The following is a 12,893-nucleotide window of genomic DNA, read 5'->3' on the forward strand; positions in this document are numbered from 1 at the left end:
CCCAGCCCCACACGCTCCCTTCAAGGCTGCCGTGGGTCTCAGCCCCACATGCTCCCTTTCAGGCTGCCGTGGGTCCCAGCCCCACATGTTCCCTCCAGCACTGCCGTGGGTCCCAGCCCCACACGCTCCCTTGGAGGCTGCCATGGGTCCCAGCCCCACACATTCCCTCCAGCAGCACCATGGGTCGCAGCCCCACATGTTCCCTCCAGCACCACCGTGGGTCCCAGCCCCACATACCCCCTTGCAGGCTGCCGTGGGTCCCAGCCCCACACGTTCCCTCCAGCACCACCGTGGGTCCCAGCCCCACATACCCCCTTGCAGGCTGCCGTGGGTCCCAGCCCCACACGTTCCCTCCAGCACCACCGTGGGTCCCAGCCCCACACCCCCCCTTCCAGGCCGCCGTGGGTCGCACCCCGCTCCCCCCACAGACGCCCCGAGGTCCCCCGTCATCGTCATCCCCCCCCCCATCCCGTGGGTGTGGGGCAGCGCGCGCCCTTATCAGCCCCACACAGGGTGGGGCGGCGCTGCCGAGATCACCCCCACCAGCCCCATAGCGCCGTGGGGCTGAAACACACACCCCCTCCCCCCCATCACACCCCCCCCCCATCCCCGTACCCCACGGCGGGCGACACCGGCCCCACGGCGGCGGCTCACCTTTGTCTGTGGGGCAGGATTGGGGCGGGGGGGGACGTAAGCTGTGGGGCAGGGTTGTGGGGGGGGGACGCGAGCCCCCGGGGCGTCACCGCCGCGGCCTGACCTTTGCGAGCAGCTGCCTGCCGGCTCCCTAAATATAACCAGGTGCAGGCAGCTGCCCGCGCTGCCCTGCCCTGCCTGCCCCTAACCCAACCCAACGCCGTGGGGCGCAGCGCCGTGGGGCGGCGGGGTGACTTAGAGCTTGACCCATAGCGGGGGTAAGTGGGGGGGGGGGGGTGTAGGCAAAGCCACACCCTTGCAGGCAGCACCGCGCCCTGCCCGCGCCCTGCCTGCACCCACAGACCCCGGCGGTGGAAGGGGAAGCGAGGGGGGGGACACAAGGACGGGGCTATTTTTACCGCGGCTCGGTGACGCCGCGTCCCCGCCGGGGCGGCACGGGGACGAGGGACACCCTTGGAGGAGGGGGGGGGGGGGGACACGTGCAGCCACCACCACCCCGTCGTCCCCCCGAGACAAAAACAAAAACAAAAACAAAAAAAACCAAACCAAAAACCAGGCGGTTTTGATATCGGCAGGCTAAAAAAATAACCCGTCCCGTTTTGGGGACAAAACAGTCAAAAAGAGGCAAGAGTAGTCGTAAGGCCGGGTGCTGCCGGGGAGGAGGAGTGCGGTTGAGGGGGGGGGGGGTTGGTTTGGTTTGGGGTGCCCGGCGCTGCACCCGTGGGCGCCGCAGCGGCTCACATCACCTTACAGCAGCGCTGCTTCTCGGCCGGAGCCTCCTCGGCCGGAGCCGTCAGTTTGAGGAGAGGGGGGTCGCCGGTGCCGCCGGTGGGTGCCGGTACCGGCGTCGGTGCCGGGGGGGAAGCGGGGCTCCCCGCCATGGGGTGCTCCTGGGGACGCGGGTGCTCCTCGGAGCGCGGGCGCTGGAGTTTGGCGGCCGCTCGGTGCCGTTTGAGGTCGGCGAGGGTATGGTGGGTTTTCTCCCGCGCCGGGTCCGTCGCGGTGATGCCGCCGCCGGGCTCCGGTTTTTTGGAACAGAGGGCCGTGCCGTTGCGTTGCGGCGGGAGCTCGGGGGGTTCCGCCGACGTCGATCCTGCGGGATCCTGTCGGAGGGGGCGGAAAAAAGAAAAAAAAAAGAGGGAACAGCGCGTCACCGCCCCGGCGACGCCGCGGTTGGGGCGGGGGGGAGGACGGACCCTCACCCAAATCCCCGGCGACTCACGGCCAAGCGGCGGCGGAGCTCGGCGTCCGTCTGCCGGTCCTCGTCCTCGCTGTCGCGGTGCTCGGCGCGTTGCCAGACGATGGCTTCGCGCTCGTGTTCCTTCCGGTAAAGGTTGGTGCGCTCCGAGACGCTCACCCGCCGCACCACCTTCCTGGGGAGGAGAATTTTCGATTCCCTCAATCCCCCCCCCTTCCCCGTCGGTTACGGTTACGCCGGCACGGTGCCGGTAAGAGTTTCTCCGGCCTTACCCGCGGCTGCCGGCGCTGGAGGTGCGACGTTGGAGCAAGGATTTGTGTTTCTCGTGGGATTTCATGACGGCGTCCTGTTTGTGTTTCAGCTCCAGGAGTTTGGCCCGCACCTCCTCGTCCCCGCAGACATCTGCCGGCGAGGGCAGCGGCGTCACCCGGCGCCCCAAAAAAAACCCGCCTCGGCGACATCCCCCCCCCCCCCAAAAAAAACCAAACGCTCACCCAAGGGGGTCTCATCCAGCACCGATTTCCCGTTGAGGTCGGCGCCGTGAGCCACCAGCAGCTCCACCAGCTGCACCTGAGCGGGCGGAGGGACAGGCGGGGGGTGAGGGACGGCAAAATCTGGCAGGGGTCGCCCGTCCCGCCCGTACCCACCTGTCCCCAACAAGCGGCGGCGTGGAGAGGCTCCCAACCGTCCTCGTCCCTGGCGTCGATGCCGGCCCGGTGCTCCAGCAGCAGCTCGGCCGCCTCCACGTAACCGTTGGCCGCCGCGATGTGCAGCTGCCGGGGACGGGGACGCGGTCGGGGACAGCTCAGCCGGCGGCGTCGCCGGCGCCGCCGTCACCACCAGCGCACCCCCCCCGCCTCCGCCCGTCCTACCAACGTGGCGCCGTGGCCCCGCGGCGCGTCCAGGTCGGCTCCCGCCTCGACCAGCTGCCGGATCTCCCGCACCATGCCGCGCTCGGTGGCGGCGCGAGCCTCCTCGATCTTCTCCTGGGTGATACCTGCCGGTGGGAGAAGGGTGAGGGGGGGGGGGAACGCCAGGCCCTGCCCACCGCCCTGCCAGATTCCTGCCTTCACCCCAGAGCCGACCCCGGTTTGCCGGCACCCGCGCCGGCGCGGCGAAGCTCACCCTGCTCCGCCATGGCGGTCTCGATGCAGTCGAGGGTCACCTCGTCCTCGCACAGGTCGTAGGGCATGTTCCCGTCCGAGTTGACGGCGAGGAGGTCGGCGCCGCTGTTTTGGGGACGGGCACGGCGGTCAGGGCCACCCCACGGCCACCGCGGCGCCCGGCCCCGGCCCCGGTTGCGCCGCGGTACCGTTGGATGAGGAGCTGGACCAGGCGGAGGTGGCCGCAGGTGGCGGCGGCGTGGAGCGGCGTCCAGAGCTCGCTGTCACGGGCGTTAACGTCGGCGCCGGCTTCCAGCAGCACCGTCACCACGTCACCGTAGTCGTCGATGCAGCACTGCGAGGGAGAAAGCACCGGCGGCGGTTACGGGGGGCGGCGGTACCGGGGAACCTCCCCCCCACCAAAGCACCCCAGGATCTCCCGGGGATGGAGCCGGGACAGATTCGGACACCGCGGAGGGATGGAGCCGGCACCGGGATCCCCACGTGTCCCCAGCCAAGCTGGAGGGAAGCGATTCCCCGGCAGGGGCTTCACCGGGCCGGCACCGGCGCACGCCGCGGCTCGTTGCCGAGCGGGTTCAGTCGCGTTGGCCGACGCCGGAGGGGTGTGACGCTTAACTCCAGGCACCCGAACGGCCGGTGAGCACCGGCCCGGCACAACCGTGCCCTCTCCGGCACGGCACCGCGGGGACGGACACGCCACCCCCTGCCCGAGCCCCGGTGCCACCACCCCATCCAGCCCCCGCTGCGGTGACGGCTCGGCACCCAGCACCTCCCACCGCGCTTGGCGCCGGCCACGCCGGGGCCCGGCATCGCCAGACAGAGCCGGTTAACGGGACGGAAAGGACGGAGGGAGAGAAGCCAGAGCTGCCGTAACGGTGCCGGCGCGGCGTACCTGGTGCAGCGCGGTGAGACCGTCCTCGTTGCAGAGGTCGGGGCTGATGCCGCTCTGCAGGAACTGCCGGACTGCGGAGAAAGAGGTTTTTACCGAGGGTCCTGCCGGCACCACCGGCAGCTGCCTGCACCCCGGAGCATCCCGCCGGCATTATACCCGGCACCGGCGCTTTGGCCGGTACGTCGGACTCGCCGCATTCAAAGTCCCGCCGCGCCGATGCCAAACGATGCCAAACCTGGGTACCTCCGGGCGCCCGGCATGCCACGGCCGGCGCCAAGCGGGATCTGGGATGCCGTGTGCCGTAGCCGGGTTTACGGATGCCGGCTCTGAGCTGCCGGCTCATTTCCAGGGATATTTGGAAGCAAAATCGGGAATTACGTCCCATTTGTAACCCCAAAACCGTTTGATTTGGGGTTTCAGGGGTTCCAGGTTTCCCAGAGCCCCCCCAAAAGCAGCAGCTCCGCGGGCCCCACCGCCGGCACCCACCTTCCTCGGCGTCCTGCCGGGCGGCCGCCTCCAGCAGCCAGACGCTGGCAGGGAACGTCACCCTCTTCCCCTGGCTGTCGCTCTTCCTCCTCCTCTTCTTCCTCTCGGCTCCGACCTTCATCCCCTGCGTCTCCTTCTCCGTCTGCGCCCATTTTTTCAGCTGCTGGGCCCGGCGTTTCTGAGCGTGTTTCAGCCGCTCCGGCGTGCTCAGCCGTGCCACCGCCGGCATCTCTGCCAGCAGCTCCGCGTGCTCGGCCATGGCGAGGAGCTTTGCCGGAGAACGCAGCGTATCCCACCGGGAACGGGGTACGGAACCGCCGGCTCCCCCACCAGCATCACCCGCGGCCCCTCGGAGCGGGGACGGGTTCGGCTTATCCTTGTATCCCAGTGTTTTCCCGGAGCTTCGCCGCGGGCTCCGGAGACAGGGATCGGCGTTTCGGAACCATCTCCCCCCCGCCGGGCGCTCCCGGCCCCCTCTTTCAGCACCCAAAAATCGCAGGCGGGGGGAGGCCGGAGGGTCCCGTTAAGCCTCGGGGGGGGCGATCCCCCCCCCGGCACCCCACGCTGGCCGGCGGTTTGGGATGGAGCCGGCCGGCGACGCCGGATCCGAAGGCACGGAGAAGCAAGGCAGGTGTCGAGGCCGGAGAAATCCCGTCAGTCCGATCCCCAACGCTCGTTTGCCACCTAATTATCCTGACGAGTTTTTGCTTTCCCACCCTCCAGAAGCGTTTGCCGGTCATTCAGCAGCCGCCACCGCTCCCGTCTCACCGAGGAGCCGATGGCCCGGCTCGGAAAACTGCCGTCGGGCAGAGGTGCAGGCAGCGCTGCTGGAATCGCGGTAGCTTCTCGGATATCACCGTGCCGGGGCTCCAGCTTCTCCCGGCCGCGGCGGGATGAGCTTCACGCGGCAGCTGGAATCCTGCGGGGAAAAAAGGGAAAGAAATCCTTAAAGGACGGGGAGAGGCCCGGCACAGCCCGGCTTTGCCGGTAAGAGCCGCACCGTGCCCAACCCACTGCCGGTTTTGCCGTCTTCCTAATCCGGGATTAACCTACAATCCAAGTTGAAGTGAATTCCCCCGGGGCTCCGGCCGAGGAGCTGCCTTTGCCGAAACCACCGCACCCCGATGAGCACCGGCACAGCCGTGCCGACGGCACGCCGGTAACCTTGAGGGGTCACCCGCCGCGCCGGCGGGCGAGGACAGCACCTCACCAGGAAGAAACGCCGATCCTCCGCCGGCCGAGGGGATCCCGGCACGTCCCGGCCGGAGCAGCCCCGCCGGTGCCTGCCAGTTCGGCACGGTTAAACCGGGAGAGCCGAAGCCGAGCGCCTCGCCCCCACGCCGGCATCGCCCGGCGGGCAGGGCGGAATCCACGGGCAGGAGGGACAGGCAGGAAAGGGCAGATTCCGGCAGAGCCGGCGCCCTGCGGTCCCCAAACCGGGTTCCCCTGTGAGTCGCCGCGACTTCGCCGGGCAAAGTCCAGCGGAAAAAAAACCCCATTCCTGCACCTTAATCCCGGCATAAATCCCTCAGGAACGCCGGCGGGCGCTGGGAATGCTGAGGCTGGCGGTAAATCCTTTCCGAAGTCGGTGGGTGATGGAAGAGGGGGATCACCCGGACACCGGGATCACCGGAGCCTCTTGGTCCATCCGTCCCGTAGTCCTGCCGGCCGTGGTTTCACCGGGAAGGGCCGTGCCACGGGCGAGCGCCGGCAGAAAACCGGAGCCGGCATCCTCGGCGCAACTCAACCCCTCGACGGGCTCACAAATCCACCCAAAAATCCCCCCCGCAAAAAAACCCCCAAATTATGGAGCCCACACGCCTGAAGAGCGGCCTTGCGCTCGTTAGAGTGCCCGGCCGGCAGCTCCTTCGTTAGCCGGCGCTAACGGCTGCTGGCACACACCGGCCATTACCCTTTCAAATTAATTTCCACCTACTTTAAAAAAAAAAAAAAAAAAAGAAACCCCTAATATTTTATTTATTCAGGTTTCCATCAGCCGGCCTTGGTTCCCCGCCGACCCCAGCCCGGCGGTGGGAGCGATGCCGGAGCCAGCGAGGTGCCGGTGGGTGCCTGGGGTGGGGGACACCCTGAGCCCCCCCCTCCCTGGGGGGACACGGGGGCTTTGGGTGCTGGTGTGGCCCCCCCCGCACCTTTCGGCACCCCTCGACACCCAGCCCAGGGGCATCGTCACCCCGGGGGGGGGGGTGTCTGACCCACAGGGCACAGCCCCCCCACACCCACCCCAACACTTGGGGGGGCTCAGGAACCCCCAGACCTGGCCTGAAAGCTGGGGGGCTGTCCCCAGACCCCCCCGGAGGGAACCCCAATGTCCCCAAGGCTGGGGGCTGTCCCCAGGGTCCCCCCCGGGGAGGATGCCAATATCCCCAAGGCTGGGGGCTGTCCCCAGATCCCCCCGGAGGGAACCCCAATGTCCCCAAAGCTGGGGGCTGTCCCCAGGGTCCCCCCCGCGGGGACCCCAGCATCCCCAAGGCTGGGGGCTCCCCCCAGACCCCCCCTGAGGGGGGACCCCAGTGTCCCCAAGGCTGGGTCTGTCCCTAGACAACCCCCCCAAGGGGACCACAATGTCCCCAAGGCTGGGGGCTCCCCCCAGACCCCCCCTGAGGGAACCCCGGTGTCCCCAAGGCTGGGCCTGCCCCCAGACCCCCCCTCAGGGGGGACCCCAGTGTCCCCAAGGCTGGGCCTGTCCTCACCCCCCCCCCCCCGGGACCCCCCCACGCCCCCACGCCGCGGGGAAGCGCTGTCCCCACGGGACCCCACGGTGTCCCCCAGGGCCCCGGGCCTGTCCGCAGGCTGCCCCCCGCCGAGGTCCCCCCCCGTCCCCGGTCCCTACCTGGGGGTCCCGGGGCCGCGGCCCTGCCCGCTCCGCCGCCGCCGCTGCCCGGGGCGGAGCCGCCGCCGCCGCTCGCCATGGCAACCGGCCACGCTTCCGGCCACGCCGGAAGCGGGCGGAGCCCGGGCCGGAAGAGGGAGGGGCGGGAGGGCCGGCGGCGCCATGAGAGGGGTGGCGAATTGGAGAGGAGGCGCCACTCCCAAGATGGCGGCGGAAAGGGGGGGCGGGGCCAGGCGAGCGGGCGCCGCGGCGCCCCCTGGCGGGCGGGAGGACACCCAGCGCCTCCCGGGGTCACCGGGGTCACTGTGTCCCCCCCCCAGGCGGGGGGGGGGGGGGATTTGGGGTGTCCCTGGGGGCCCCCCCCACGTCCCCAGCCCCCAGAACCGTGGGACAGGGTCAGCTCCGACGTGGGGACCCGTGTGTGTGTCCCCAGTGCCCCCCCCCAGTGTCCCCTGCCCTCCCCGAACCCCCCCCCCCAAACGTCCAGGGTGCCTCCTGGACCCCCCCCAATACAAAGGGACCCCCCAAGACAATGGGTGCCCCCCCTTCCTGCCCCCCCCCAGCCCCTGGGACCCCCCCCATCCCCTCCCCATGGGTGTGTGTCCCCCCCCAGACTGTGTTGGAGGGGGCTCAGAGCCCCCCCCCCCCCCAAAGTGGGGGTCCCCCGGGCCAGGGCAGGCACCCAGCACCCCACGGCTCCGTCTCAGCACCTTTATTGGGAGGGTCCCGCCGGCACCCCCACATTGAGGGGGGGGGGCACAGCCCCCCCCACCTCTGGGGTGGGCACCCCCTCATTGTCCCCCTCCTTGGGGTGCAGGGGGGACCCCCCCATCCCCCAGCTATGCCCAATCCTGGGGTGCAAGGCGGACAGGACCCCCCCCCAAAGTCGTGGCGGGGGGGGGGGGGCAGCCCTGGGGGTGCCCCCCCCCCAGCTGTATTGCACTCATCCCGGGGTCCCCCCCCGGCCCCCCTCAGACACCGTAGGGGCTCAGGGATGGGGAGGTGGGGATGGGGGTGCCCCCCAGGGGTCCCCGATATTCCGGGGGGGCCAGAGGGGCCGGGGGGCAGAGGGGGGGGGAAGGGGTGGGGGGGAGGGACGGCCGGCAGCACGGGGGGGCGGGGGGGGCGCAGGCGTAGCAGAGGAGGGGGGGAGAGGGGGAAAGAGCGGGGTCCGGGGGGGTCCCACCGAGGCAGGGGTCCCGTGGGTGGGACGGCCCCCCCCAAAGTTAAGGGGTGCTGCGGGGGGGGGGGCGGCCGCCGCAACAGCCCTTCGATGGAGAAAGGAGGAGGAGGAGGAGGGTCGGGGGGGGATTTCGGGGGGGGGGGGGCTGTAGGGGTACCCCCTGAGGACGAAGGGGGCCAGGTCGCGGGCGAAGGCGGCCGCCCCCCCCCCGCGCCACCGCCGTGTTCTGCAGCTTGAGGGCCTCGGGGGGGATGCGGCTCACGTCCACCGTCCAGTAGTTGCCCTTGGCCTTGGGCTTGGCCGGGTCCTTCAGCACCTGCGGGGGGGGGCACGGCCTGCGCTGGGACCCCCCCGCCCTGGGACCCCCACCCCGAGGACCCCCACCCTGGGGATCCCCATCCCAGTGACCGCCGCCCCAGTGGCCCCCAACCTGGGGACCCCCCAGCCCAGGGACCTTCACCCTGGGGACCCCCCCAGCCCAGGGACCCCCCCCCACCCTGGAAATCCCTGTCCCAGTGGCCCCCCCACCCTGGGGACCCCCCCACCCCAGTGGCCCACCATGCCAGGGACCCCCCCCCGGGAACCACCTGCCCCAGGGACCCCCCAACCCCAGTAGCCCCCCAACCTTGGGGACCCCGGGGACCCCCACCCCGGGGACCCCCACCCCGGGGACCCCCCCACCTTGGGGACCCCCCCGGTGCCCCCCACCTTGGCGAAGCAGGGGTTGGAGGAGAGGTTGTGCCGGACGGAGTCCTTCCAGCCCTGGTACCCCCCCCCGAAGAAGGGGAAGAGGCTGCTGATCTCCTGGATGATCTGGGGGGGCCACATCAGCTGGGGGGGGGCTGCGCCCCCCCCAGGGCTCCCAGCATGGCCCAGTGCCCCCCAGCGCTGCATGGGTGCCATCCCAGCGCAAGCCCAGTCCACCCCAGCGCTGCATCCCAGTGCTCCCAGTCCAGCCCAGTATGGCACAGCAAGGCACCCGGGCATCTCAGTACAGACCGGTCCCTGAGAACGGCACCCGGCACCCCAGTGCTCCCAGTGTAGCCCAGTATGGCCCAGCAAGGCACCCGGCACAGCCCAGCCCCCCAGCCCTGCAACCCCGAGCTCCCAGTCCAGCCCAGTCCCCCAGCCCCACAACCATGTGCTCCAGTCCAGCCCAGTTCCCTGGCATGGCTGCCTGGCACCCCACTCCTCCCAGTCCAGCCCAGTCCCCTGGCACAGCACCCTGGCACCCAGTGCTCCCAGTACACCCCACTCCCTGGCACCCCAGAGCTCCCAGTCCAGCCCAGTCCCCCAGCCCCACAACCATGTGCTCCAGTCCAGTCCAGTCCAGTCCCCCAGCATGGCACCCTGGCACCCAGTACAGCCCAGTCTCCAGCCCTGCTCCTTTGTGCTGCCAGTGCAGCCCAGTCCGCTGGCACAGCTCACCAGTGCGCCCAGTCCAGCCCAGTCCCCCATCCCCACAACCATGTGCTCCCAGTAGAGCCCAGTCCCCCAGCATGGCACCCCGGCACCCAGTGCTCTCAGTCCAGCCCAGTCCAGCCCAGCCCTGCACCCCAGAGCTCCCAGTACAGCCCAGTCCCACAGCTCTACAACCATGCGCTCCCAGTCCAGCCCAGTCCTCTGGCACGGCACCCCAGTGCTCCCAGTACAGCCCAGTCTCCAGCCCTGCTCCTTTGTGCTGCCAGTGCAGCCCAGTCCCCTGGCACAGCTCCCCAGAGCTCCCAGTCCAGCCCAGTCTCCCAGTCCCACAACCATGTGCTCCCAGTAGAGCCCAATCCCCTGGCATGGCTGCCTGGCACCCCACTCCTCCCACTCCTCCCAGTCCAGCCTAGCCCTGCACCCCAGTCCTCCCAGTGCACCCCAGTCCCCCGGCACAGCTCCCCAGAGATCCCAGTCCAGCCCAGTCCCCCAGCCCCACAACCATGTGCTCCCAGTCCAGCCCAGTTCCCTGGCATGGCTGCCTGGCACCCCACTCCTCCCCGTCCAGCCCAGTCCAGCCCAGCCCTGCACCCCAGCGCTCCCAGTTCATCCCAGTCCCCTGGCACAGCTCCCCAGAGCTCCCAGTCCAGCCCAGTCCCGCACCCCAGCGCTCCCAGTTCATCCCAGTCCCCTGGCACAGCTCCCCCGAGCTCCCAGTCCAGCCCAGTCCCCCAGCCCCACAACCATGTGCTCCCAGTCCAGCCCAGTCCCCTGGCATGGCTGCCTGGCACCCCACTCCTCCCAGTCCAGCCCAGTCCAGCCCAGCCCTGCACCCCAGCGCTCCCAGTCTCCCCCACTCCCTCCCCCCAGCGCTCCCAGTCCACCCCACTCCCTGCCCCCAGCGCTCCCAGTCCACCCCTCTCCCTCCCCCCAGTGCTCCCAGTACCCCCCAGTCCCCCCCTATTCCCTCTCCCAGCGCCCCTGTCCGTTCCCAGCGCAGCCCCGACGGGGCGGCCGGCGGCTCCGGGGTCCCGGGGGGGGATCCCGGTGGATGGGGGGTCCCGGGGGGGGGTCCCGGGGGGGGTCTCGGTGGAGGGGGGGTCCGGGGGGGTCCGGGGGGGTCTCACCTGGGCGAGCTTGAGGCGCTGGCCGGGGGCGGCGCGGATGACGAGGGCGATGAGCGCCAGGTAGGAGTAGGGGGGCTTGGGGTGCCGGCGGTAGCGCTGCCGACCCCCCCGCCCCGCCGCCATCGGCCCCTTTCGGCTGGGTTCGGCCCCTTTCGGCTGGGTTCGGCTCTGTTCGGCTGGGTTCGGCTCGGTTCGGCTGGGCTCGGCTCGGTTCGGCTGGGCTCGGCTCGGTTCGGCTGGGCTCGGCTCGGTTCCAGCTCGGCCGGGTTCGGTTCCAGCTCGGCCGGGTTCGGTTCCAGCTCGGCCGGGCTCGGTTCCGGTTCGGCCGGGCTCGGCTCTGTTCGGCTGAGTTCGGCGGGGCTCGGCTCAGCCCGCCCCGTCCGTTCCCCGCGGGGCAGCGACAGGGAGGCGCCGGGTCGGGCCGGGCTTTATCAGGGGCCGGGACCCCCCGGGGCGACGGGAGGGCCCGGGGGGGGGCGGCCGGTTTGGGGAGACGAACTGGGGGGGGGGGGGGTCCTGGGGCGGTGCCAGCCCCACCGTGGCCCGGCCCTGCGGCAGGCAGGGACCCTCACCCCGCCCGGACCCAGGGACACCAGTGCTCCCAGTGCCACCAGTGCTCCCAGGGACACCAGGGACACCAGGGACACCAGTGCTCCCAGGGACACCAGGGACACCAGGGACACCAGTGCCACCAGGGACACCAGGGACACCAGTGCTCCCAGGGACACCAGTGCTCCCAGGGACACCAGTGCCACCAGTGCTCCCAGGGACACCAGTGCTCCCAGGGACACCAGGGACACCAGCGCTCCCAGGGACACCAGTGCTCCCAGTGCCCCCAGGGACACCAGGGACACCAGTGCCACCAGTGCCACCAGTGCCCCCATTGCCACCAGTGCTCCCAGTGCCACCAGGGACACCAGGGCTCCCAGGAACACCAGGGCTCCCAGTGCTCCCAGAGACACCAGTGCCTCCAGTGCTACCAGTGCCTGTGCTGCTCCCAGTGCCACCAGTGCTCTCAGGGCTCCCAGGGACACCAGTGCTCCCAGTGCCACCAGTGCCCCCAGTGCCACCAGTGCTCCCAGTGCCACCAGGGACACCAGGGCTCCCAGGAACACCAGGGCTCCCAGTGCTCCCAGAGACACCAGTGCCTCCAGTGCTACCAGTGCCTGTGCTGCTCCCAGTGCCACCAGTGCTCTCAGGGCTCCCAGGGACACCAGTGCTCCCAGTGCCACCAGTGCCCCCAGGGACACCAGTGCTCCCAGTGCCACCAGGGACACCAGGGCTCCCAGGGACACCAGGGCTCCCAGTGCTCCCAGAGACACCAGTGCCTCCAGTGCTACCAGTGCCTGTGCTGCTCCCAGGGCCACCAGTGCTCCTAGTGCTCCCAGTGCTCCCCGTGCTCCCAGGGCCACCAGTGCTCCTAGTGCCACCAGTGTTCCCAGGGCTCCCAGTGCTCCCAGTGCCACCAGGGACACCAGGGACACCAGCGCTCCCAGGGACAACAGGGACACCAGGGACACCAGTGCTCCCAGTGCCACCAGTGCCCCCAGGGACAGCAGGGCTCCCAGTGCCACCAGAGACACCAGTGCCTCCAGTGCCACCAGTGCCTGTGCTGCTCCCAGTGCCACCAGTGCCCCCTGTGCTCCCCGTGCTCCCAGGGCCACCAGTGCTCCCAGGGACACCAGTGCTCCCAGTACTCCCAGGGTTCCCAGTGCCCCCAGTGCTCCCAGTGCCCCCAGTGCTCCCAGTGCCACCAGTGCTCCTAGTGCCCCTCAGTTCTCCCAGTACTGCCACTGCCCCCAAGGGCCCCCAGTGCCCCCAGGGCCCCCAGTGCTCCCAGTGCTCCCAGTACTCCCACTGCCCCCAAGGGCCCCCAGTGCTCCCAGTGCCCCCAGGGCCACCAGTGCTCCCAGTGCTCCCAGTGCCCCCATCCCCCCTCCCCCCGCCCATCCATCC

The 12,893-nt window shown here is 70.6% G+C and overlaps 2 protein-coding genes across 3 annotated transcripts; both read right to left on the bottom strand.

Moving 5' to 3' along the window:
* Positions 1 to 1,201: 1,201 nt before the first annotated feature.
* PPP1R16A (protein phosphatase 1 regulatory subunit 16A) lies at positions 1,202 to 7,310 on the bottom strand. Of its 2 annotated transcripts, none has more exons than XM_052787884.1 (11): positions 7,206 to 7,310; positions 4,355 to 5,273; positions 3,869 to 3,939; positions 3,165 to 3,310; positions 2,978 to 3,081; positions 2,725 to 2,849; positions 2,500 to 2,625; positions 2,347 to 2,422; positions 2,125 to 2,254; positions 1,877 to 2,027; positions 1,202 to 1,757 (listed from the first exon to the last, which is right to left on the bottom strand). In XM_052787884.1, exons 2-11 carry the CDS (start codon positions 4,611 to 4,613, stop codon positions 1,392 to 1,394), a joined length of 1,554 nt encoding a protein of 517 aa, XP_052643844.1. In that variant the 5' UTR covers positions 4,614 to 5,273; positions 7,206 to 7,310; the 3' UTR covers positions 1,202 to 1,391. The 2 variants fall into 2 exon arrangements, with proteins under 2 accessions (XP_052643844.1, XP_052643843.1); XM_052787883.1 differs by lacking the exon at positions 7,206 to 7,310 and adding an exon at positions 5,408 to 5,527.
* LOC128141746 (forkhead box protein H1-like) lies at positions 5,863 to 11,060 on the bottom strand. The gene is given in 5 exon segments (XM_052786818.1): positions 5,863 to 6,015; positions 8,392 to 8,611; positions 8,613 to 8,704; positions 9,097 to 9,201; positions 10,938 to 11,060. Coding segments are annotated over 5 exon segments (693 nt in total).
* Positions 11,061 to 12,893: the final 1,833 nt, after the last annotated feature.

Source organism: Harpia harpyja, chromosome 5 (assembly GCF_026419915.1).
Source record: "Harpia harpyja isolate bHarHar1 chromosome 5, bHarHar1 primary haplotype, whole genome shotgun sequence".
Taxonomy (NCBI): domain Eukaryota; kingdom Metazoa; phylum Chordata; class Aves; order Accipitriformes; family Accipitridae; genus Harpia; species Harpia harpyja.